Consider the following 26,114-nt stretch of genomic DNA (forward strand, 5'->3'; position numbering starts at 1 on the left):
CATGTCCTGTACAACTCAGAACTAGACTAGAAGAAGCAGGTGATCTTTTCCTGCTAACAGTCTTCTATGTTTCTAACTAAATTTTCACCATACACACAGAAACACTGCTAACAATGCCAGATCACTGTAATATAGAGGTCAGCCATAGTGATATAGAGGGGTCACACATAGTGATATAGAAGGTCACTGTGGGGGCACGCAATGGCACGCGCGCACACACAGCCTGCTGCAGCTATAGCACGCGCACACACACAGCTTGCTGCAGCCATAGCGCGCGCGCACACACACACACACACACACACACAGCTTGCTGCAGCCATAGCACACACACACAGCCTGCTGCAGCCATAGCGCACATACATACACACACACACACACACACACTGCTGAAGCCATAGCACACACACACACAAGCTGCTGCAGCCATAACACGCACACACACACAGCCTGCTGCAGCTATAGCACGCACACGTACACACACAGCCTGCTGCTGCCATAGCACACGTACACACAGCTTGCTGCAGCCATAGCACACATTCACAGCCTGCTGTCGTCATAGCACATACACAGCCTACTGCAGCCATAGCACACACACAGCTGCAGCCATAGAACACTGAAAAAAAACACACAATCTTCTCCCAGAGAGAAAACACCACACTGAGGACAGAGGTTACTGCTACACTACTTATGTCTTCTTCTCCTCCACTATATTACACAGGATATCTTCATATTACACTGTTGCTCATATACAGTCATCCAGCATCCAGGAAGAGAATAGCACAGATCTCCCCCCACACAATGGACTCTTCCAGCTCAGAAACAAACTGCCAAATAGTGACAGACAACATCTCCCCGACCACCCTAATGTAATAGGGCCAGTGTCCTATTAGAATGTTGCTCATAATATATATTCATATCAAAACTGCTGGAGTTGGAGTCGGTACATTTTTTTCCGACTCCACAGCCCTGATGTCAATCGTGGAAAATTAAAACTGGATCCATGTCAGATTGGATTTCACTGTCAATTATGTTGCCTGTCCAATAACATAAGGACAATTAGAAAAACTAAGAATAACAAAACTGCTCTATACGAGATGAGTGTCTACGTAAAGCGACTCTGTACCCCCAATCTAACCCTACCCAACCCGATTGTACCTTCGGATAGCTGCTTTTAATCCAAGATCTGTCCTGGGGTCCGTTCGGCAGATGATGCAGTTATTGTCCTAAAAAAACTACTTTTAAACTTGCAGCCCTGTGCCAAACGGCCGTGGCCTAGAGTAATTATGCATTAGGCTGGCACTCCTGTCCCTCCTCCCCACCTTCCTCATTATTGGGAATGCTCCAGGCAGGTATTTTCCTATTCATCAGCTGTGAGAACACGGCACATGGGCTGGATCGATAAGACACCTGTGCAGTGTTCACAGCAGAGGAATAGGAAAAATGATGAAGAAAGTGGGACAGGGACAGATGGGTGGTGCAAAGTTAAGGCACAGATACTCTAGGCTACGCCAATTTTGACTTGCAAGGGCTGCAAGTTTAAAGCAACTCTGTACCCACAATCTGCCCCCCCCCCCCCCAAACCACTTGTACCTTCAGATAGCTGCTTTTAATCCAAGATCTGTCCTGGGGTCCGTTCGGCAGGTGATGCAGTTATTCTCCTAAAAAACAACTTTTAAGTTGGCAGCCCTGTACCCAACGATCTGGCTGGCACACCCTCTACGTTCCTTCTCCCCACCCTCTTTATCATTAGGAATACCCCTAGAACATTTTCTCCTGTCTGAACATTGCACAGGTGCCTTAACGATTCAGCCCATGTGCCATGCTGACACAGGTGAGGAATAGGAGACAATCTTCCTGGATCATTCCTAATGATGAGAAGGGCGGGGAGAAGGGGCAGAAAGGGTGTGCCAGCCTAATGCATACACAATCTAGGCCACTGCCGTTGGCCACAGGGCTGCAAGTTTAAAACTTGTTTTTTAGGACAATAACTGCATCACCTGCCGAACAGACCCCAGGACAGATCTTGGATTAAAAGCAGCTATCTGAAGGTACAAGCTGTTTGGGGGGGGGGGCAGATTGTGGGTACAGAGTCACTTTAACAAACCTGGTTTTATTCTGTAGTTGCATACTAAAGTGTCACCTGTAAAACCCAGCAGACTGTTGTTGAAGTCCAGGTCTGTAATGTGACACATACGACAGAACATTGTCTTCTGTCTATAACATAAGTCACTATGTTTCTATGTCTGTTTTATATTTGTATTACTTGCCCACTGCTGTTGGTCACGTCTCACTGTTTTGCCATTACTAGTGTGACAAAAATAAATGGCCAGACAGGAGATCGGTCAGTGATGTTTTTTCCTACTGTCTGCATTGAAAAAAAGAGGTAAGAATGAAATCTAGGATTACATAATAGAAGGTGAAATGTAATGAGGCATGCTCCTGCTTGCATGCTGTACCAACTTTCCCACAGACCACATTAGTAATGCCATTTTTCCAGATGGTTACACCAGTGCCTTTCTCTTTCATCACAAGTGGCTTGAGATTTTCTTCCAGCTTTTTTTCTCTCGATGTGCAAATGAGTTTTACTAGATACTCATAATACTGATTTATGTGTAATTTTTCTAAACCGTGCATGTCAGGTCTTACTGAATTATATATATCAAAACAAAAAATGATCCACAAGGGATCACAGAGAATGCAGGACAATCAGTGATAAATATTATTATCTTTATTTGAATAATTCATATTTAGCCTCTTAAGGGCGCATGATGTTCCCGTACGTCATTCGCCCATAAGAGGTGTTCAGAGTGGGTCCGCGGTTCCGGGTGCCCCTTGTAGCCCAGGACCGCGGGTATTAGCGGGCACGGTCCGATCGCCGTGCCCGCTAATACAGTAATCAGATGCAGCTGTCAAACATCACAGCTGCATCCGATTACTGGATGCAGCATTTCCCTGGTGTCTAGTGGGTGAGATCTCAGTTACTGAAGCCGGCCGGGGACCGCTCCAAGATGGCGCCATCCCCAGCTCGGCACTCGTTTGTTTTCGGCTGCAGCAGCCGAAAGCAAACGAGTGCCGATCTCATTGATCTTTTGCTGTATAACTTTACAGCAAAGATCTCAATGAGAGATCAAAGTGTATATACTAGAAGTCCCCCAGGGGGCTTCTAGTATATGTGTTAAAAAAAAAAAGCCCCCTCCCCTAATAAGTCTGAATCACCCCCCTTTTTCCCAGGTTTTAAATAAAAGTAAATATATAAATAAACATGTTTGCTATTGCCGCGTGCGTAATCGCCCGAACTATTAATCACATTCCTGATCTCGTACGGTAAACGGCGTAAGCGCAAAAAAATCCCAAAGTGCAAAATTGCACATTTTTGGTCGCATCAAATCCAGAAAAAATGTAATAAAAAGCGATCAAAAAGTCGTATATGCGCAATCAAGGTACCGATAGAAAGAACACATCATGGCGCAAAAAATGACACCTGACACAGTCCCATAGACCAAAGGATAAAAGCGCTATAAGCCTGGGAATGGAGCGATTTTAAGGAACGTATATTTGTTAACAATGGTTTGAATTTTTTACGGGCCATCAGATACAAGAAACGTTATACATGTTATATATCGTTTTAATCATAACGACTTGAGGAACATGCATAACAAGTCAGTTTTACCCCAGGGCGAATGGCGTAAAAACACAATCCCCCCAAATAAAAGAGAGGCTTTTTTTTTTTTCAATTTCACCACACTTTGAATTTTTTCCTGGTTTCGCAGTGTACTTTATGCAAAAATTCAGCCTGTCATTGCAAAGTACAATTAGTGACGCCAAAAATAAGGGCTCCTGTGGGTTTCTAGGTGGAAAAATGCAAGTGCTATGGCCTTTTAAACACAAGGAGGAAAAAAATCAAAAACGAAAAGTGGCCCTGTCCTTAAAGGGTTGAAGAGTCACTGTCATGAATTTTTTTTTTTTTTTTTGCAGAAATCAATAGTCCAGGCGATTTTTAAGAAACTTCGTCATTGGGTTTATTAGTTTTTTATCATGAAAAAGCAGTTTGAAGCGCTCCCCCCTGTCTTCATTGTTCTCCTATGGAGAGAGCTAAATAAAAGACCAAAACAGGACAACAAAGAGTTAATCTACAAATACCTCACCCTGTATCTCCTCTGACAGTCACCACTGACCTCTCTGAGCTCTGATTACAGCTGTGACCCAGCTCTGTGCCTGTAATCCCTTTGTTCTCTGCTTTCTGCTGTTGGCTAACTCCCTCCTTCCTCCTCCCCCCTCCCCTCTCTATAGGAACAGACAGAGTGTGACTCATGCAACAAGTCACAATTTTCAGATTTTTTGCAGTGGATGGAAAAGAGGAAGGAGGGGGGGAGGGACCTGGGAAAAGGCTTTTTAAATGCAGATAATGGCATATTTGGCTCATAAACCCAATAACAAAGTTTCTTAAAATCGCCTGGACTATTGATTTCTGCCCAAAAAAAAAAAAAAAATACGACAGTGACTCTTTAATAAAATGCATTATAAATGAAAGAAGTGAAAAAGAACCATACAATACAGAGAAGGGTGAGGAGACATATAATGTATTTTATCAGATCATATATTGCACATTCATGAAGGTAATTCATAAAAGCTATAAAGCTATTGTAATACAGGCAGCCTCCACAAGATGAAAAACAAAATAATATAATAAATAGCAGATAAAGAAAGAGTCTAAGCAGGCAAACAGCCTTGTGAAGTGCCAAAAAATACTCAGTGAGTACTATACACCAGGTAAGGTCACCGAACAGTATTAAATATAAATAAGCAAAGGAGGATGCATGTATTACACTCGGTCCCACTCACCTACTCATCCCAACGGGCGTTTCGCGTGGCTTTATCAAGGGACATCCCTTGACAAAGCCACGCAAAACGCGTGTTGCGGTGAGTAGGTGAGTGGGACCATTTTCTTCATTTCTCCAGCACCAAGTCATGGCATAGCAGAAAGGGGCTTTGATGATCTTTTCCCACAAAAGGTATGTGTACTACTCTGGTACTACCCCCTGAAATGAAGAGAATGAGAAATAGCTGTGCATGGTGGAGGGGTTTCTTAGTAGCACGATAACATGAGTGAGCACACTATAATCTTCTCACTACTTTGAACCAAACAGTGGCGATTAATAGAGAAACTGACAGCACAGATATGCATATATTTGTGCTGCCAGTTTCTCGTTGCTGATCACATGAGCAGTGCATACTTACTGTCCATGCTGCTCTGTGATCCGGTGTTTTCTTAAACTGTTTTGTAACCCCAGGCTGACAGTGTTACATTGGCATGTCTGTGACACTGTCAGCTAGGCGTGGGTGATTAATCAAATTAATTTGATTAATTCGCACAGAATTATAGAATCGATTTTTCATGAAAATTGTAAATTTAATTTTCACAAAAAATCAGTGGGGCGGGCAATGTGGGCGGCGGATGCACAGGTGGGCAGGCAATGCAGGGGGGTTGCGGGTGGCACAGGTGGGCGCACAGGCAGACGGGCAATGTGGGAGGCCTCCCGCTGCTGTGGCAGAGCCTGGGGAGGGAGAGCCCCCAGCGGCATCCTATGTCCCTGCCGCTGACCCGCCCCATAGCGGTACAAGTACACAAGCTCCACTCTTCACGGAGGAGGAGGAGGCCACCGCAGGGACTACTGAGTTCCTGTTACTGGGGCAGAGATGAAAGCGTTGCTGTGGGTTCTGGAGCTGTACAGCAGGATCGGGGGTCTGCACTTCGATCCTGCTGTACAGCTCCAGTAACCGCAGCAACGCTACTATCTCTGCCCTAGTCACCCGAATTCAGCTGTCCCTGCAGAGGAGGTGTTAGGCCAGGTGGAGTGAGAGGAGGAGGGTGTACTGGGTATGTGCCCTCCTGCCCCAGTCACCCACAGTCTGCCCCAGCTTTCCCCAGTCACCCACAATCTGCCCCAGATTACTTAGTTACCCACAGTCAGCCCCCAGTCAACCACAGTCTGCCCCAGCCTGCCCCAGTTCTAATTGCGCCTTCCCCCAGTGCCCCTGCTCCAGTTGTCCACTCTTCTTTGCGAGATGGAGGCACAAAGAAGATCTCCTATACTATATGGGGGCACAGAGTGGCACATATTTGGCAAAACTACTTATATGGGGCATAGAGGGGGCTTGTCTACTACATGGGGGCACAGGGGGAGCACTGTTATATTGGGAAGCAATACAGTTGTTGCCTCAAACATAATTAAAATAGTATCTGACGGTGCAGGGAGAAAAATGTTCTGTTCATTTAGCCAAAAAAAAAAAAAAAAAAATGTAAAAAAACCCCTGAGATTATTTTTTAGCTATATCGCCCAGCCCTACTCTCAGCACTGGCCCCTCACAGCCTTTGCCTGCCCACCTTTCTAGTGATGCAGTATTGTCATTTTGGAGGTGGGTAGGGAGCAGCTTGAAGGTATTGCATAGCTGGGGAGGTGGGTGACTAAAGGCCGTGAGGGCCTGCAGAAAGTTTTGCATTAAGTCACACTTCAGATGTGCATTATTTTTCTGTGTCTTAGCCAGTATAATCAACAAATGCCCGGCGTTTTGCTTCATCTTTAGGGTACAAACACACACACCGTATACGCAGCAAATACGCAGCAGATCTGCAGCAGATTTGGTGGTGCAGACTGCAGACTTGATGCTGTGTTCAGTTATTTAGATCTAATCTGCTGCGTATCGCAGCAGTAAATAGGCTGTGTATACGGTGTGTGTGTGTGTTTGTACCCTTAAAGGGGTTGTCCAATGGAAAATCTTTTTCTTTCAAAACAACTGGTGTCAGAAAGTTATATAGATTTGTAATTTACTTCTATTTAAAAAATCTCAAGTCTTCCCATACTTATAAGTAGGGATGGTCCGAACCGAGTTCGGTTCAGGTTCGTACGAACCCGAACTCTCGGTAATGATTCCCGTTGTCTGCCTGCTCCGTGGAGCGGGCGGATCCAGCGGTAGGACCGCCTGGAAAACTGGGATACAGGCATATCCATAGGCTGTATCCCAGTTTTCCAGGCGGTCCTCCCGCTGTATTCGCCCGCTCCATGGAGCGGGCAGACAGCGGGAATCTGATGCCGAGCGTTAGGGTTCATACTAACCCGAACCTTGGAGGATTCGGACCATCCCTACTTATAAGCTACTATGTGTCCTGCAGGAAGTCTTGTTTATTTACATTCAGAAACGGTGCTCTCTGCTGACATCTCTGGCCGAGTCAGGAACTGTCCCAAGAAGTAGCAAATCCCCATAGTAAACCCCTCCTGCTCAGGACAGTTCCTGTCTCAGCCAGAGATGTCAGCAGAGAGCACTGTAAATAAACACTTCCTGCAGGACACATAGTAGCTTATAAGTATGAAAAGACTTGAGATTTTTAAATAGAAGTAAATTACAAATCTATATAACTTTCTGACCCCAGTTGTTTTGAAAGAAAACATTTTTCACTGAACAACCCCTTTAACTTTTTTTAAGCTATCTGCTAATTCTGTGCTTTCCCTTGCTGGGCTCTTGACCACTTGTTTTAAGGCATAGAAATGTAAATGCTGTTATTGAGCTGGTGGTGGGAACAAGTGATTCATAGCCTACAAATTGTCAACTTAAGTTCTGCTGTTCTTACCAATGACATCTGAGCAGTAATTACTGTTCTTGCTGCTGAGGTTTGCCAACCTGTTTGGTAAGCATGTGTGCTTCGCACAGCAGAGGGTAGGCAGATTACAAGAGTCAAGCAATTAGAGAAATGTGTGCCAGTCAGCAGGACACTGAGGAGACTCCAGAGCACATCATTTTATTATAATCACCATGCAGTGCCACTCCATTCTAGGAGCCCTACCTCTAAATATGCATGAGGTTAGTATCATGTGATATTATTTAAAGGGGTTATCCAGTGTTAGAAAAGCACATCCATTTTCTTTTTCAGAGAGAAGCGGGTGCCCTCACACAGCACTTTTGGCATTTTTATGCCACCAAAAAAACGCCACTTCAGAAGCTCATATGTAATGGAAATGGAAACCTACTAATGGCATGCTTACACAGACAGATTATCTGACAGATTATTGAAGCCAAAGCCAGGAATGGATTTGAAATAAAGTGAAATCTCAATCTTTCCTTCATGAACTGTTCTCTGTGTATAGTTCCTGGCTTTGGCTTCAAAAATCTGTCAGATAAATCTCTGTGTAAACACACCATTAGGGGGCATACACACGTCCGCAAATGTGAGGACGTTACATTCAGATTAGGAATGTAATGGATTTGTTCCCTGCCCGGCATGACGTGTCAGTTTGGTGCTGGCAGCAGGGAAACTCCTTGGATCGCTGCGGCTTTGTCACTTCAGAGAATTTCCTTGCTGCCAGCATGAAATTGATACATCATGCCGGGTGAAAACAAATCTATTCTCCAAATTACAGACACGTGAATGCCTCTTAGGGGTACAAACCCACACACTGTATACGCAGCAGATACGCAACAAATACGCAACAGATTTGATGGTGCAGACTTGATGCTGTGTTCAGTTATTTAGATCTAATCTGTTGCATATTTGTTGCGTATTTGCTGCGTATCGCAGCAGTAAATACGTTGCTTATACGGTGTGTGGGTTTATACCCTAAGGGTACAAACACACACACCGTATACGCAGCAGATACACAGCAAATACGCAGCAGACTTGATGGTGCAGATTTGATGCTGTGTTCAGTTATTTAGATCTAATCTGCTGTGTATTTGTTGCGTATTTGCTGCGTATTGCAGCACTAAATACGCTGCGTATACGGTGTGTGTGTTTATACCCTTATGGTGTGTTTACACAGACAGATTTATCTGACAGATCTTTGAAGCCAAAGCCAGGAACAGACTATAAACAGGGCACAGGTCATAAAGGAAAGACTGGGATCTATCCTTTTTCAAATCCATTCCTGGCTTTGGCTTTCAGAATCGGATAAATCTCTCTGTGTAAATGCACCATAAGTTCTGATACCTTAGTAGGCTTAGGGCTCGTTTACACAGACTGATGGGCTGCAGATTATACTCGATGATCGATGTCTTTACACAGCTTGTTAAGTCATGCTGCTGGGCTTCCCAAACAATCACTGTATCATGTGAGGGCCCATAAATTGTATTACTATCAGCCGCACATAGAGGAGTGTACAGATGATAATTATAATCCAAATGGCTGCAAAAATATCTGATTCTTTTGTCAGCTGATTGATGGTCCTTTTGGCTGTGTTCACATATGCAGTAACACAATGTGAATGCTTCATTTAATTGCAGTAATCAGTTAATTGCCACCCTGTTGTCCTTCATTGCGTTAACGCAATGCATTTTCAGTGAGTGTGAACATAGCCTAAATATGAGCTGATAATTGGATATGAGCCCTCAGAAGAACACTTATTGCCCTGATGATCAACATGTCTACATTGTTTTGATAAGTTAGATTGATGCTCTGCTAACCGCCTGACTGAGCCAATGCCAGCCATGAAAGCTGATTGACACAGCAGTTCAGCATTGCTGTAAAGCAGAAATGACCATATATATTTTTATCTACTGCAAGGACTAATATAACCAATATTCCCCCGTATAGTGGCAGATACTAATATTATATAGGAGCTCTGCAGCCTGTAGGAGTAATTAGTTACATCCAGTATAGATGGTGTCTTCTCTAATTGGAGGCATTCTCTTTCCATTTACTTCTCTATCTGAGAGCCATGACACCTTCCTCCAACTGTGACTTGTCTCTGTGAAGTATGGTTCCCTCATTAGTGTAACATATAGGGTAATGTTCTCATGAATAGTGCTCTGGGATCCCATTCATGAAAAATGCCCATGTACTTCTATACAATAATAGTGCCCCCGTATATTAATAGTTGCCCCTGTGCCCCATATAGTAATATCTCCTCCTTTGCGCCATATAGTACTTACTCCCTTTTTGCACCTTATATAAACCATGCTCCATGTGCCCATACAGTAACGGTGCCTCCATAAAAGTCCCTATAGTGTAGTAATTCCCTCTTTGCCCCATAATAAGACAATGCACCTGTGCTCCCATTTATTAAAAATACCCCCTGCAGCCTGTGTGAACTGCAGCATAGGTAGCTGACAAATCCCTACTCTGCCATTTTCCTTGCCTGCCCCTGCAACTGGAGGCTGGGGGGGAAGGGTAGGAGATCTTGGGCACCAAGTTAAAAATCCAGGGCTTGGGTTCTGGATGCTAACAGCACCTTGCCATATCACGGAGTGTCTGGCAATCGCCTGCAGGCCTTCACACAATCCCTAGTCCCCACTTTGGGTGCTAGTCTAGACAAAGAAACTAAAAAGATGGATTTGAATAGATATATAGTAGTAACAGATGGCAGTATCTATACAACTAAAGCTGTGAGACTTTCCCAACCTTTTCTACAACCGTTGATCACATACGACTGCAATCAGTACAGGACTGGGAATATATTACAGTGTCTGGAGGAGTTGATATCTCTTTGCAAGCTTGGTTGAGTACTGACTCCATACCATCTGGGGAAGAAGAATTTGTTCTCAGAAGATGTACACCCACTGCATCATTGGGTTTGGGATCAGGGATGCTGCCGTGTGAAAAGCAAAAACCCAAGCCAAAACTTCTAAGTGTTATAACACGGCCTGTAATAGTTTTCATTTTATTTTATGAGAAAGCCACTATAATTTCTGCATCATCAACCTTGAAGTTTCACCTAAAACAAATAAAAAAAAAAAGAAGAGAGAAAAATACCCTACTGCGGGTATGTTCACGTGTACTCAAGCTGCTGCAGATTTGGCTGATAGAAGAATCTAACCTGCAGTTACACTCCCTTAGGGCAAGGGATGCTGAGGAAGAAGGTGTTTTTTTGTTTTTTGTTTTTTTTTTGGTTTTTTTTATCTATTTTTTAAAACCTTCTTCCCCAGTGTGGTACTTCTGAAATCCGGTGTTAGTTGACGTTAGTGTGCTAATTAAGTACCTCTGTGCACTGGGGGTGGTCCTACAGTTATTAGTGCACTGATCAACATATCTTCCTGAATATTCATCCACTGCTCAGCAGTGAGGATGTCACTACGCGGCCTGAATATTCATGGCAGGCTGTACTACCACCCCCATAACACAGAACTGCTTACTTTGTATATTAAAAGTGTACCTGGCGTGAGGGGGCTGCTGCTGCTGATGCTGGATCAGCAGTGAGTTAGACTGCTGGCAGAAGTTTGGGTCTTTGTGGTGATAAACACGGTTAAGGCATAATGCGTGCAACCCCTTTTTGATCCAATGGGGGGCGCACATATTATCACATTATGGTCTCATGCATGTTCAGAGATCAGAACCTCCGCCAGCGGTACGCAATTCATGACGGGTACACTTAAACTAAACGCAGCATTTTGAAGTGGTTATCCACCAAACTTGGCCACTTTCTTCCAGAGACAGCACTACTCTTGTCTCCAGTTTGGATAGGGATTTTCAACTTGATTCCATTGAAGTGAATGGCACTTAAGTGCAAACCACACCTGAACTGGAAACGAGTAGTGAAGAAAGTGGCCATATTTCTGTAGTGATTGATAACCCCTTCAAGGAAACTGTGCTGAGGGTGGAAGGCAAGAAAACTCCCCCCTTCTGTCAGCATCTGCTGCTCTATGGGAACATAACGGGAGGTTAGATTCTTCTAATCTGCTGGTTTGTTCCTTTTAACCAATATAAATCATTGCTGAAAACACTATGAAGTATGCAGCAGATTGTGTGTGTGAAAACATATCCTGAATGGAAGATTGTGAACCACATGAAAAAGAAGTGATATTTCACTTCTGTCCATGCAGCTTCACTCTGAAGAACCCATTGAAATCGCTGGAAGCTTCCGGACAGGGTTCATTGTTTAAAGAAAGCCTGAGTGCAGCACTGCAAACAGGGGAGGTTTTTGTACATGTGCATATACACTCACCGACCACTTTATTAGGTACACCATGCTCGTAACGGGTTGGACCCCCTTTTGCCTTCAGAACTGCCTCAATTCTTCGTGGCATAGATTCAACAAGGTGCTGGAAGCATTCCTCAGAGATTTTGGTCCATATTGACATGATGGCATCACACAGTTGCCGCAGATTTGTCGGCTGCACATCCATGATGCGAATCTCCCGTTCCACCACATCCCAAAGATGCTCTATTGGATTGAGATCTGGTGACTGTTGAGGCCATTTGAGTACAGTGAACTCATTGTCATGTTCAAGCAGAAATCGGGACTCATCAGACCAGGCAACGTTTTTCCAATCTTGTACTGTCCAATTTCGATGAGCTTGTGCAAATTGTAGCCTCAGTGTCCTGTTCTTAGCTGAAAGGAGTGGCACCCGGTGTGGTCTTCTGCTGCTGTGTCCCATCTGCCTCAAAGTTCGACGTACTGTGCATTCAGAGATGCTCTTCTGCCTACCTTGGTTGTAACGGTTGGCTATTTGAGTCACTGTTGCCTTTCTATCATCTCGAACCAGTCTGCCCATTCTCCTCTGACCTCTGGCATCAACAAGGCATTTCCGCCCACAGAACTGCCGCTTACTGGATGTTTTTTCTTTTTCGGACCATTCTCTGTAAACCCTAGAGATGGTTGTACGTGAAAATCCCAGTAGATCAGCAGTTTCTGAAATACTCAGACCAGCCCTTCTGGCACCAACAACCATGCCACGTTCAAAGGCCCTCAAATCACCTTTCTTCCCCATACTGATGCTCGGTTTGAACTGCAGGAGATTGTCTTGACCATGTCTACATGCCTAAATGCACTGAGTTGCCGCCATGTGATTGGCTGATTTAGAAATTAAGTGGTAACGTGCAGTTGGACAGGTGTACCTAATAAAGTGGCCGGTAAGTGTATGCTAAGGTTAGTATAGCTAAGTCTGCCTTCCCACATCCGCAATTTTTTTTCAAAGTTTCCCTGCTCCCAGCATGATACTGATGCATTATGCCAGGCGGGAAAACATTCCATTACAGGGCTTCCCCATCCATAGCGCCGGCAATTTACAGGGCATGTGAATAGGCCCTAAGGAGGAGATTTATCAATCATGGTGTAAAGTGAAACTGGCTCAGTTGCCCCTAGCAACCAATCAGATTCCACCTTTCATTTTCCAAAGAGTCTGTGAGGAATGAAAAGTGGAATCTGATTGGTTGCTAGGGGCAACTGAGCCAGTTTCACTTTACACCATGTTTGATAAATCTTCCCCTAAGTCTCTACTTTTTCTTATAGTAATTCAGGTTCAGCAAGTTGAGGTATTTTATTACTGTATAAACAGTTTCCTTCCTCCCATGTCAAAAAAATACAAATGTTTTAAGCAATGTATACAATATGCACTATGTTTCTATGTGTATGGCATTCATTAAGGGGTGTTCTGGTATAAATATGCTTCTATATCTTGCTTGCGCTGGTGTAAAAATGAAAAAAAGAGTTACTTGTCTACATTTGTTGCCTGCAGCTCTTGTTGCGGCTTCTTCTGGACAGTGTCTCCTCCCCCCAAAAACCATGAGTTGGTCCAGAACACAGAAAAAGGTGCAGATGTTTCCATTGTAGTTTTTCTGTTCTACCTTTTTGGTTTTGCCTCAAAAGACTGACCGAATACTACATGCGAAACAATCTTGAAGGGTTGTGCAGGCAAAACAGATTGATGGGCTATCCACTCATGAGGATGACCTGCAACACACTGTGTAGTGGTGGTCACCTGTAACTGTAGCTCAGGTCCTATTGACTTGAATTGGAGCTGAGCTGCAATTACACATCTTCACCAACAAACTCCATTCACTGTGTATTGCAGGTGCCAAACAGCTGATCAGTGCGCGTGTGAATAGGTCATCAGTCCGTTTTGCTCAGAAAACCCCCTTTAAGGGTGGCACAGCACCAATACTTTTATTTTACATTCAGTTATATTGCTGTATGTTTCTCTCTTACAGGGTCTCTGATAGAGCAGCTAACTGCCGAGAAGTACGAGTGCATGGTGTGCTGTGAGGTGATCAGAGTCATGGCTCCAGTGTGGAGTTGTCAAAGCTGCTACCATGTTTTCCACCTTAACTGCATCAAAAAGTGGGCCAGGTCTCCTGCATCACAAGCTGAAGGTCAGTGTTATACTATTGCATGCTTGCAACTTTTGAGACTGGACCCCACTGTAAGGCTCTACTTACACTTTCATTTGTTAACCTGTATGCCATATGAATCTTTTTATTCTGCCCTTCTATGCTTATTATGTATTATAGAAAAAGGAGGGGGAGGAATTAGATATTTTATTTTTTATTTTGTTTTGTGGGATGGCTGCTAGAGATGAGCGAACCGGGTCCATCCGAACCCGAACGATCAGCATTTGATTAGCGGGGGCTGCTGAACTTGGATAAAGCTCTAAGGTTGTCTGGAAAACATAGATACAGCCAATGACTATATTCATGATTTCCACATAGCCCTAGGGATTTATCCAACTTCAGCCACCGCTAATCAAATGCCGAAAGTTCGGGTTCAGATGGACTCAAGCATGCTCGAGGTTCACTCATCTCTAATGGCTGCCCTTTGTCACTGTATACCCACACAGGGATTTATGTCAGGAAATACTTCCAATCTATAATAGAGACAGAGAGTGGAAGTGTGAGCAAAGCTTCAATGCTTGGTTTTGTGGCTTAATTTCATGACTTAAAGATTAAAAGTGGTGCCATTTATTTTAGCTGGGTTTGCACCAATCAGGGTAATTTTTTTACAGTGAATTTTTGATAAAAATGGGGGAATTTTGCAAGAATTGCACCAATTGCGAACAAATTGTGTCATTAACTGCGAATATGTGGTAAAAATGTCTCAATTATAGCAAGAGTTGTTGAAAAATCACATTAGGGGTGCCTTCACACCTAACAGATCCGCCACAGATTTCGTGCTGTGGATTCGCAGCGAGATCCGCTGCAAATCCAGTCCCATTTATCCTCGCAGCGGGATTGACGTCCCACTGTGAGAATGTGCGTTAACCCCCCGCAGCCCACCGCCAGGGGCATACATTACCTGCTTGGTGACACGGCTGCATGTAAGGCTTCCGGCTCCTGTCCCGCTCAGCCAATCGGTGCACGGCAGCACTGATTGGCTGAGCGGAGAGTATGTGGAGTATGTGCTCTATAGGGGTGAATGGGACTGGATCCGCAGCGGATTTTGCAGATCCGGTAGGTGTGAGGCACCCTAAAAAAAACATACAAAAAAAATGTTTTTCAATATAGGGTTAAATTTATACTGTACTAATAAAATTATAGATGTCACAATCATTTACACAAAACCTATAGGATTAGTTCAAGAGATTACCTAATGTGCCTTGCTGTCTGTCTTTTCCATGTCTGCTTCTCTCTCCCTACACTGACATTGACAGCATCGGAGCAGAGCTCTGAATCTCCAGCCCTCATTTCCTAGTCACTGTCAAAATTGCTATAATTATTGAGGTGCCTAGTGGCCAATGTTATAACTTTGAATTTCCCATAGAAAACCAGTCCTTTTTTTTTTCTAATGAAGTGAGTTACAAATATGCTGGATATTAAAGGGATAGTGCGGCGCTGAGAAATTATTCACAAAATAACACACATTACAAAGTTATACAACTTTGTAATGTATGTTCTGTATGTGAATCGCCCCCTTCCCCGTGTTCCCCCACCCCCGCACGTGGACCCGGAAGTGTAGTGTACCATACATACCTGACGCATGTCGTCCCCCTTCCCCGATCTTCTGTCAACTACATAATCTTCGGGAGGCCGGCTGAATCGCTGCAGCTGTCCCTGTTGCTGCCCCCTCTCTGCCGCGATTGGCTGAGCATAACTGTGCTCAGCCAATCGCGGCTGAGCAGCTGATGACGCGGATGTCGATGATGTCGTTGACAGAAGATCGGGGACCGACACGTGTCAGGTATGTATGGTACGTGGGGGAACACGGGGAAGGGGGCGATTCACATACATAACATACATTACAAAGTTGTATAACTTTGTAACGTGTTTTATGATGTGAATAATTTCTTAGCGCCGCACTACCCCTTTAATGCTGCAGAATATGCAGAGTTGTTTTTAATGACTGTGCCCATTTAAGCCACATTCCTTCCCAGCAAAGCCACCTCCCTTTTCCATCAAGGCTCAGAAAGTGTCTAATACATATAATATTTGTACAGATCTGCTGGGAAAAATACTTGCATATGTGGCAAGCCCCAATGTTTATACAGGATACATAGAGAAGCTCTAAACTTGTTATGGCATCATTAACTTGAGCACCTTGTTCCTATTTTACTAAAACATTTGTGGTCACTATTCGGTTAACCTTTGTGAAATACTAAGAAAATAAATGCAGATGTAATAATGTATATGTAAAATGTCATTTCATTGAAAGGTAATGTACTGCTTAGCCCAAGCATTTTCCTCCTTGTTTTTATTATTTTTATGTAGTGTTGTTATGGCAACTTGGCTTACAATTGCCATGCAGAGCCATTGTCAGCAGTGGAGAAAAAAACTACAGAAATAGGTTTTGATATGGAGAAGAGTGATTAGCAGCGCTGTATGCATTATCAAACATCCCTCTAAGATTTCCATATATTCCTTACATTATGTGACATGAGTGCTGCAGCACAGAAACCCATTTATGGTAAAAATACAATTTTTATAGTACAGCACAATGAGCCATATGATGCTGGTGTTGGTTTTTTTTTCTTTTCAAGTGTCTCACTTGGAAATGAATAGAAAGAAATCTGCAAACGCTAGTGTAAGGGCCTATTCCTACATCCTGTATTCTATGGAAAATACAGACTGGGAAGCCCTGTAGTGGACTCTTGGGTGGAATATCACATTAAGGGTGCGTTCACACCTACAGGATCTGCAGCAGATCTGCAGCAGATTTGATGCTGTGTTCAGTTATTTAAATGAAATCTGCTGCAGAAAATCAGCTGCAGATCCTGTAGGTGTGAACGCACCATAAATAAGAGATCTATAATATGTTGCATTACTAGCACCTTACTCATTCATACCATCTACCATCAGTACATTAGAGGCACAGGCCCTCCTGCATGATAGACTCATCTATTGGGAATAATGGGGGTTTCCAAGGATAACAATCTTCCAATTTAGGGCAACTTTTCTTCAAGCACAACCATCTCTCCACTGAATTCCACACAGACAAAGCAAGCATGGAAACATTCAGAGATAAAACATGTCCACAATTTAAGCTTAATAGTGTAACATCTTACTTGCTGTATACTTGAAATGGGAATAGCACTGAGGAATAGCAAAGGCTCAAACTTTTATTTCATTAATGGATGTACACTTACTAATACTGAGAACTCCTTATATAGAAAGGGGGGGGGTGGCAATATCACTTTAAGCCCCTCCCGCCGCTGCACAGTAAATTAATGTCACTGCAGCCTATTCCCTAAGCGATGTTAATATACAATGCAAGATGACCCAGGCACAGAAGCTGTGCCTGTGTCATCTGCGGCGGCTCCTGGCAGTCAGTGATAGCCGGGGACCTGCCGCAACTGTCAGCACCTATCTATAGGGTGCGTCAGCATCTATAGGGCTTCAGACAAAGAATTCTCCCTCTACAGAGAGAGAGTTCTCTGTCTGGTAACTATTGGGGCTCTGCAATATGATTGCAGAGGCTTAATGGTAGCCATGGACACTGGAAGCTTCAGGTGTCCATGGCCGGAAGCTCTGCCCCCTCCCCTCTCTACCGTACCGCTGTTACAAGCTTCTAACAGCGGCAGGGGACAGCGGAGAGGGGGCAGAGCTAGGGACTGCAGCTTATGGGATCATTATAAATTTTAGCAATAAATTTTAACAAATTTTAGAGCAGAAAGAAAACACAGAGAAGTTTCATACAAGTATAGATTGAATGTGCAGCATTTAAGCTTGTGGAGAACTCGCACATATAGTAAGGGGGTGACAATGTCACTTTAAAGCAGAGACTACCCTGATAATGCCAGCCCGTCATTGTCAGTTTAGGCTTGGTCTTTAGCATGGCTATAGTCCTAATGCTCAAAAGTGTTACATTTATTCACATGCAAGTGATATAGCTGTCTATAGGACATGTTATGGCTTGCCCACAGACTCAACCCAAAAAATTACATGTTATCATTAAATAGCTTAGGGTGACCTGATTATATTATATATAAGTTTTTTTTTGTTTAAGTATACTTCTGGGATAGGGACCTATAACTGTCCGGGACAGCCGGGCAGTATCTTTATATGGCCAAAGTGGTTGTAGATTAGTGGTTGTTTCAGGATACCAGCTAACCCCTCCATGTTACACTCTCATCTTTTGTTAGTAGTGCTGGCTTTCTCTTGACAAACCTGCTGCTGTTGTCTCATGTATTTCACAACGGGAGGTCTGTTGATTTCTCTGTGGAGCATGGTTGAAGAGCAGCTCTCGATGTGATGAGTACAGGCATAAAGCCCCTTACATTTACACAAGATTCATTGTGGCCTGCTGTGTAGTGTCATTAGTACATTGATAATTATAGGGCATTTATGTTTTTCTTCCTGTGCATGGGTAACATTTGAGGTTGGCTTTAACAACAGCAAGATTCGTCTGACACAGTTTGTTTTCATTACATGTCAGAAGATCTATATAAAATTAGATAAAACTTCACAACTACATTCCACAGATTATTTCATGTTTAGTCCTTCATCCTGGGAGATGGCATGTATTAACCCTTTAGTCACCAAGCACATTTTTGTGTTTGCACTTTTTTCACCTCAGTTTTCTTTTTATCCTCGTGTTTAAAAGGCTAGATCGCTTGCACTTTTTAACCTACATACCCATATGAGCCATTATTTTTTTGCGACACCAATTGTACATTGTAATGTCAGGCTTCATTTTTGTATAAAATATGCCTCAAAACTGAAGGAAAAAAAAATAGAAAAGCAATTTTTTTTCTTTTTATTTTAGTGTGCTAAAGCTAGGCAAGTTATATAACGTTTTAATTTTATGTGACTGCTTTTAAAAAACTGAAACGTTTAAAAAAAATACTAAGGGGGAGATTTATCAAAATGGTGTAAAGTAGAAATGTCTTAGTTGCCCCTAGCAACCAATCAGATTCGACCTTTAATTTTTCAAAGAGTCTGTGAGGAATGAAAAGTGGAATCTGATTGGTTGCTAGGGGCAACTAAGACAATTCTACTTTACACCAGTTTGATAAATCTCCCCCTTAATGTTTTTTAAATTGCTCTATTCTGATCCCAATAACAATTTTAGTTTTTAGGATGTGGTTTTATTTTCTGCACCATTATCTGTACTTTTTGTCAGTATCTTGCCTATTTTATATTTGACTTTTTGATTACTTTTTATTCAAAATTTTTTTTTATTTGATTATATGACTAAAAATCTGCAATTTTGCACTTTGACTTTTTTTGGGCGATTTTACCATGCGAGATCAGTAAAGTGATAATTTAATAGATTGGGCGATTCCGCATATAGCAATAGCAAATATGTTTATTTCTATTTATTTATTGGAAAAAAGGTTGATTGGAAAAAAATGATACACTGATTGCTCATAGAGATCAGTGCAGTACATATGTATGTATGTTCTCTGCTCTATTACTTATTATGGGCTCGATGACTAAGGTCTGCTGGAGCCTCTAGTAATTGATTACAGAGACTGGATTATGATAGGAGAGTCCTAAAGGAAGCTGGGCTTACTGGCAGTTAAAGGTGAGGTCCGGGCTCAGACTTCCACACTCCCCTGCTCCAGTGCTGGGGTACACCCTCCTCCGCTCCAGTTCCTGGTCTCCTGGCCGCTTCTTGGTCTGAGTGGGGACCTGGGTTGTGACATGTCAGGCAGCTCAGACAGTCAGTTAGGGCCACTGACTTGTTACAACCCAGGTCATCACTCAGACAGGAAGCGGACAGGGAACCAGAGGAGAGTGGACCCCAGTGCTGGAGTCGGGGAGTTGCATGTTGTGTTCAGCCACCTCCTCCCCGGCTGTTTAGAAAAAAAAATGTCTGAGCCCCAACTTGAAGGCAAGATTTACTGGGCTTTTTATTAACACTGTCAGAGCTGATACCATCTGCCATTTCCTTGTGACTGCTTTTATAATAGGAATTCAGCATGACTTTGGGGGTGGGGGGGTTATACATAGTAAGTGTTTGTAATTGCCTGTACTACTGCATCTTTTGCTCTTGCTATAATGCTGTTTTTCTAGCATGGATGAGTCATTATGTACAGCCTATTACAATGGTGTGTAAAAGAGAATACACTTAATTTTTGTTCTTTCAGATGCAAATAGTGGTTGGAGATGCCCCGCTTGTCAAAATGTCTCCTCTCGAGCTCCGAGCATCTACACCTGCTTTTGTGGTATGTCTTGACTGCTCAGATATAGATATATATATATATATATATATATATATATATATATATATATATATATATATATATATATATATATATAAATATACACACAATGATGGCTGAAATGAAGATGGGTGAACAGATTTTTTTTTTTTACTTTTTTTTCTTTTTCTTTCTTTAAAGGTAAAGTCAATAACCCTGAATGGAATAGAAATGAAATTCCCCATAGTTGTGGTGAACTTTGTGGAAAGAAGCGCTCTGGCCTTGATTGTCCTCATACCTGCAACATGTAAGACCGCTTGAGACATCACATGTCTAGTTTATCCCCTTGCCTCTAAAGCCTGTTTTGGCCTTAATGACCAAGCTAATTTTTTAAAATCTGACCTGTCTCACTTTATGCGTTTATAGCTCAGTGATGCTTTAAAGTATGCTAGCGATTCTGAGATTGTTTTTTTCGTCACATATGGCACTTTATGTTAGTGGCAAAATTTGGTCACTACTTTGTGTTTTTTTGTGTGAAAAACATCAAAATATCATGAAAAATTAGAAAAATTTGCATTTTATGAACTTTGAAATGCTCTGCTTCTTAAAAAAGGAAGTCATAGCACATAAATTAGTTACTAAATCACATTATCAATATGTTTTCTTTATTCTGGCATAATTTGGTAAACATATTTTACTTTTTTAAGGTGTTACGGGACTTCGAAATTTATTAGCAATATATCAAATTTTCATGAAATTTCCAAAATGGATTTTTTTTAGGGACCAGTTCTTTTTTTAAATGGATTTAGGAGGCTTGTATACTGGAAACCCCCATAAGTGACCCCATTTTGGAAACTAGACACCTTAAAGAATTAATCTAGGGGTATAATGAGCATTTTAACCCTACAGGGGCTGGAGGAAAGTGTTCACCATCAGGCCGTAAAAAAATTGAAAATTTAAATTTTCCAATAATATATACGTTTAGATTAAAGTTTCTAATTTTCAAAAGGAACATGAGAAAAAAAGCTCCCCAAAATTTGTAACGCAGGTTCTCCTGAATACAACGGTACCCCAGATGTGGGCGTAAACCACTGTATGGGCACACAGCGGGGCTCAGAAGGAAGGGAGCGCCAATTAGCTTTTTTAATGCAGATTTTGCTGAAGAAGTTTCCGAGCGCCAGGTGTGTTTGCAGTGCCCCTGTAGTGTCAGCAGAGAGAAACCCCCCCATAAGTCACCCCATTTTCGAAAGTATACCCCTCAAAGAATACATCTTAGTGTGTGGTGACCATTTTGACCCCACAGGTATTAGAGGAAAGTATTCAGAATTAGACAGTTAAAATGAAAAACCTGAATTTTTCCAATAATATGTTAGTTTAGTTTGAAATTTCACAAGGAACAGGAGAAAAAAAGTACCCCAAAATCTGTAACGCAGGTTCTCCTGAGTAGAACGGTACCCCATACATGGGCGTAAACCACTGTATGGGCACACAGCCGGGCTCAGAAGGGAAGGAGCGCCAATTAGCATTTTCAGTGCAGATTTTGCGCAGAGCCCCTGTAGTGCCAGCGGAGTAAAATCTCCCCATAAGTCACCCCATTTTGGAAAGTACACCCCTCAAAGAATTCATTTTGGGGTGTGGTGAGCATTTTGACCTCACAGGTATTAGAGGAAAGTATTAAAAAGTAGAGAGTAAAAATGAAAAACTCGAATTTTTCCAATAATATGTTTGCTTAGTTAGAAATTTCTAAATTTCACGAGGAACAGGAGAGAACATTCACCCCACAATCTGTAACGCAGGTTCTTCTGAGTACAACGGTACCCCATATGTGGGCATAAACCACTGTATGGGCACACAGCAGGGCTCAGAAGAAAGGGAGCGCCAATTAGCATTTTCAGTGCAGATTTTGCTGAAGAAGTTTCTGAGCGCCAGGTGCATTTGCAGAGCCCCTGTAGTGCCAGCAGAGAAAAAAAAACCCATAAGTCACCCCATTTTAGAAAGTGCACCCTTCAGAGAATTCATCTTGGGGTGTGGTGAGCATTTTGACCCCACAGGTATTAGAGGAAAGTATTCAAAATTGGCCATTAAAAATGAAAAACTCTAATTTTTCCAATAATATGTTGGTTTAGTTTAAAATTTCTAAATTTCACGAGGAATAAGAGAAAAAAATCCCCCCAAAATCTGTAACGCAGGTTCTCCTGAGTTGAACAGTACCCCATATGTGGGCATAAACCACTGTATGGGCACACAGCAGGGCTCAGAAGGAAGGGAGCGCCAATTTGCTGGAGCAAAACCTCAGCTAGTAATGGTTATTAGAACAGCGCAGTTACTAAAATACAATAAAAAAAATGAGATTACAGGTAATGTGGGGTGGTTACGGGTAATCTGGGGTGGTGATGGGCAACCTGCTGTGGTTACGGGTAATCTTGAGATGATTACAGGCAACCTGCTGTGGTTACGGCCAACGTGAGGTGGTTACGGACAATCTGGGTTGGTTACGGATAAACTAAAGTGCTTATATGTCATTTGGGTTGGTTACGGCAATCTGGCGTGGTTATGGGCAATCTGGAGGGGGTCATTGGCAATTTGGGGTGGTCAGAGGCGACGTGCGGTGGTCAGAGGCGACGTGCGGTGGTCAGAGGCGACGTGTGGTGGTCAGAGGCGACGTGCGGTGGTTATGTGCAATCTGGCGTGATTACGGACAACCTGGGGCGGTTACGGGTAATCTGGGGGGTTAGGAATAATCTGGGAGTGAACTGCAGTTATTACTATAATAAAAAAAAGTGTGTGTTTTATTTTTTTGTGTGTTTGTCACTTTTTGTACTTTTATACATTTGTTTCACTGTATTACTATGATTACTGTGATATTTTCTATCACAGTAATCATAGTTCAGTGACAGAGACCAAATTTTCAGAGTTGGCTGGTTGTGGAGCGCATGCGCACTTCATAACCAGCCAGGACGTCGAGGAGGAAGGAGCTCCGTGGATCCGGTGAGTATATGGGGAAGGGGGGGTGACTGGGGGACGGGGGTGACAGGGGGGGTGGGGGGCGACTTGGGGGGCGACACTGTAACACTTTTTATCCCCTGTCACCAATGATTTATGGTGACAGGGGATAAAAAGTGCCGGCAGCACTGGGAACAGTCGAGCGGCGGTATATAGTATATACCGCCGATCGCCTGCTCCGGGACCACACGGGGGGGTCCCTGATCACTGCCCCATGCTCTCCGCTACCTCTGGTGGCGGAGAGCATGGGGCTTTGATCATTATTTTATTTCCATCCCTGCGAACAAACATCGCAGGGATGGGGGCGGCCATCTTGGATCTGATGGCCGCCCGGGTACGGTGATCTGGGGTCTGATCGGGGGGCTGATCTGGGGTCTGAGGGGACATTTTTCATCTCCCCCCACCGTGGATTCACGGTGGGGGGAGATGAAAGCTCTCGGCGGCGCCGGTAATTCCCGGTACCGGAGATCACTGCTATAACGGTAATAGCGGTGATCTCCGGTATCGGGGGACAAGGGGAGGGGGCCGGGGGACATACTAGTTGTGGCGGTGGGGGGAGGCAACGTGCTGCAGCCTCCCCCCCGCCGCCCGATCTCCCCATAGACGCTGCGGTCGCATTGACCGCAGCGTTTATGGGGTTAACTGCCCGGGGGGAGCGCGGCTCCCCTCCGGACAGAGGCAGCAGGGGGATGCTGTGTGACATAGCATCCTCCTGCTGCCCGATCTTCTATAGGGACAGCGGGGGGAGGCAGGGAAGCCATGACGTTCCTGGAACGTCATGTTGCGGGAACTACCTGCTTTACATGACGTTCCAGGAACGTCATTTTGCGGCAAGGGGTTAAGCAGTGCAAGGGCCACTCTGTTATTTCCTGTGATATGATTAAAGTGTCACTGTCGTGTTTTTTTGTTTTGCAGAAATCAATAGTACAGGCGATTTTAAGAAACTTTGTAATTGGGTTTATTAGGCAAATATGCCCTTATCTGCATTCAAAAAGACTCCCCAGGTACATCCCCCCCCCCCCCCCTTCACTGCTCATTATCAGGAAATCTCGATTCTTTTACATCAGTCGGGTCCTGTCTGTTCTATGGAGGGGGGAGGAGGGAGATTAGTCACCAGCAGAGAGCAGAGAACGAAGGATTGCACAGTGGGAGCTGTGTAAAAACTGGTATTCAGAGGTCAGTGCTAACTTCAGAGAAGATAGCCTGGTGATGTAGCTGTAAATTAACTCCTGTTTTGGTACCTAATCTCCCTCCATCCCTCCCCTCTCCATAGACAACCATGAAGACAGGGGGGAGAGCTTCAAACTGCTTTTTTATGATAAAAATGCATTTTTTGGCTAATAAACCCAACTGTAAAGGTTCTTAAAATCGCTTTTACTATTGATTTCTGCAACAAAAAAAAAATTTAATGACAGGTACACTTTAAAGAAGCACTCCTGCAAATCATTTTATTTAGTTTATATAGTGCAGTTTAGGCTATCCTAGTATAACAATATGGAAGTTATTGTATGTGCTCCATGTATACTTATTTAAGTTGATCTGCCATTTATGGGTTGTTTTTTATGTTGATTTCCTCTCCTTATCAGGTATAATTCACCTGATATAGTTTACATTTCTCATGACGCCTCTGGCTTTGCTGAGACAGAGGGGATCTAGTTGCATCACTGAACCTGCTATGGAAGTACAGTAATGATGCAAATATATATGGTGTGGTCCAATATCACTTTGCCCTGTTAGGGGAAGCTCTAGTAGAAAAGGTTTGAGAAGCCCAGTACCAGCTGTAACACACTGCCTAGTAAGTTTTCAGGAGCTTATATAGTAAATTCTCAAGTGGTTTATTTTTGGCTAAAGGAAGTCATGGGAAGTTCTTTATCATACACCGTTTCACTGTTTTCAAACTGCGTTTGACTATAATTTCACCTTAACTATTTTGTTTTGCTTAGCCTGTGTCATCCTGGACCTTGCCCCTCTTGCCCTGCTTTCATGACAAAAACATGTGAATGTGGAAGAACCAGGTGAGTGTATATTGCAATACAGTAAGTAATGATAAATGACAATGAAACACCACTGTTCAAAGACTGGAAAAGATGTCTGAAATCTGTTTTTATGCCTGTATTAACACATTAAAAAAAGAAACTGATTTACAGTCGTAATAGGGAGGATTAAAATGTTTGTCCCCCTTTTGTGCATATATACAGTGTCAGCCTGTCAAAGTCAAGTACTGACCTATCTGCAAGATTATCCACAGATCCCATTTACTTCAAAATAGTAGCACACCACTTGTACATATGTTACTGCCCTATTAGGGTAGGTTCAGACGTACAGGATTTGCAGAAGATTTGAAGTTGCAGATTCAAAGCAAATCAAATCTGCTGCAGATCCTGTACGTTACGTTGAACTCAGTCTAAAAGTAGTGTGTCATGTATGTGCAGGTTTATTTCGATTGTTACAGAGTGCTGACATACACGTGCAAAGGAGGGGGCTGAACCTTGATGTGAATGAGCCCCTTTAAGGTCTGTACAAGTGTAAATGTCATGTTCTCTTGTTTTTAAGTCCTTGCTACCGCGAGGTAAGGCCCTATTTCACCAACAGATCTGACGACAGATTATCTGCCAAAGATTTGAAGCCAAACCCAGGAGTGGACTTGAAAAGAGGAGAAATCCAGTCTTTCCTTTATGACCTGTTCTCTGATTATAGTCTGTTCCTGGGTTTGGCTTCAAATCTTTTGCAGATAATCTGTCATCAGATCTGTTGGTGGAATAGGGCCTGTAGTTAAAGTCTGTACATCAAGGATGTTTATGACCGATTGTTTTATGGTTTCTTGCATGTTT

General features: G+C 43.1%; 1 protein-coding gene across 1 annotated transcript in view; it reads left to right on the forward strand.

The window, feature by feature from the left end:
• Positions 1 to 26,114, forward strand: part of NFX1 (nuclear transcription factor, X-box binding 1) — a 118,130-nt gene that overhangs the window by 18,710 nt on the left and 73,306 nt on the right. The window contains exons 3-6 of the mRNA XM_069958167.1: positions 13,916 to 14,077; positions 20,227 to 20,304; positions 20,482 to 20,587; positions 25,227 to 25,298. Coding sequence (XP_069814268.1) covers positions 13,916 to 14,077; positions 20,227 to 20,304; positions 20,482 to 20,587; positions 25,227 to 25,298 — 418 coding nt within the window. The remainder of the gene's footprint in view (positions 1 to 13,915; positions 14,078 to 20,226; positions 20,305 to 20,481; positions 20,588 to 25,226; positions 25,299 to 26,114) is intronic.

Source organism: Dendropsophus ebraccatus, chromosome 2 (genome assembly GCF_027789765.1).
Source record: "Dendropsophus ebraccatus isolate aDenEbr1 chromosome 2, aDenEbr1.pat, whole genome shotgun sequence".
NCBI classification, from domain to species: Eukaryota; Metazoa; Chordata; class Amphibia; order Anura; family Hylidae; genus Dendropsophus; species Dendropsophus ebraccatus.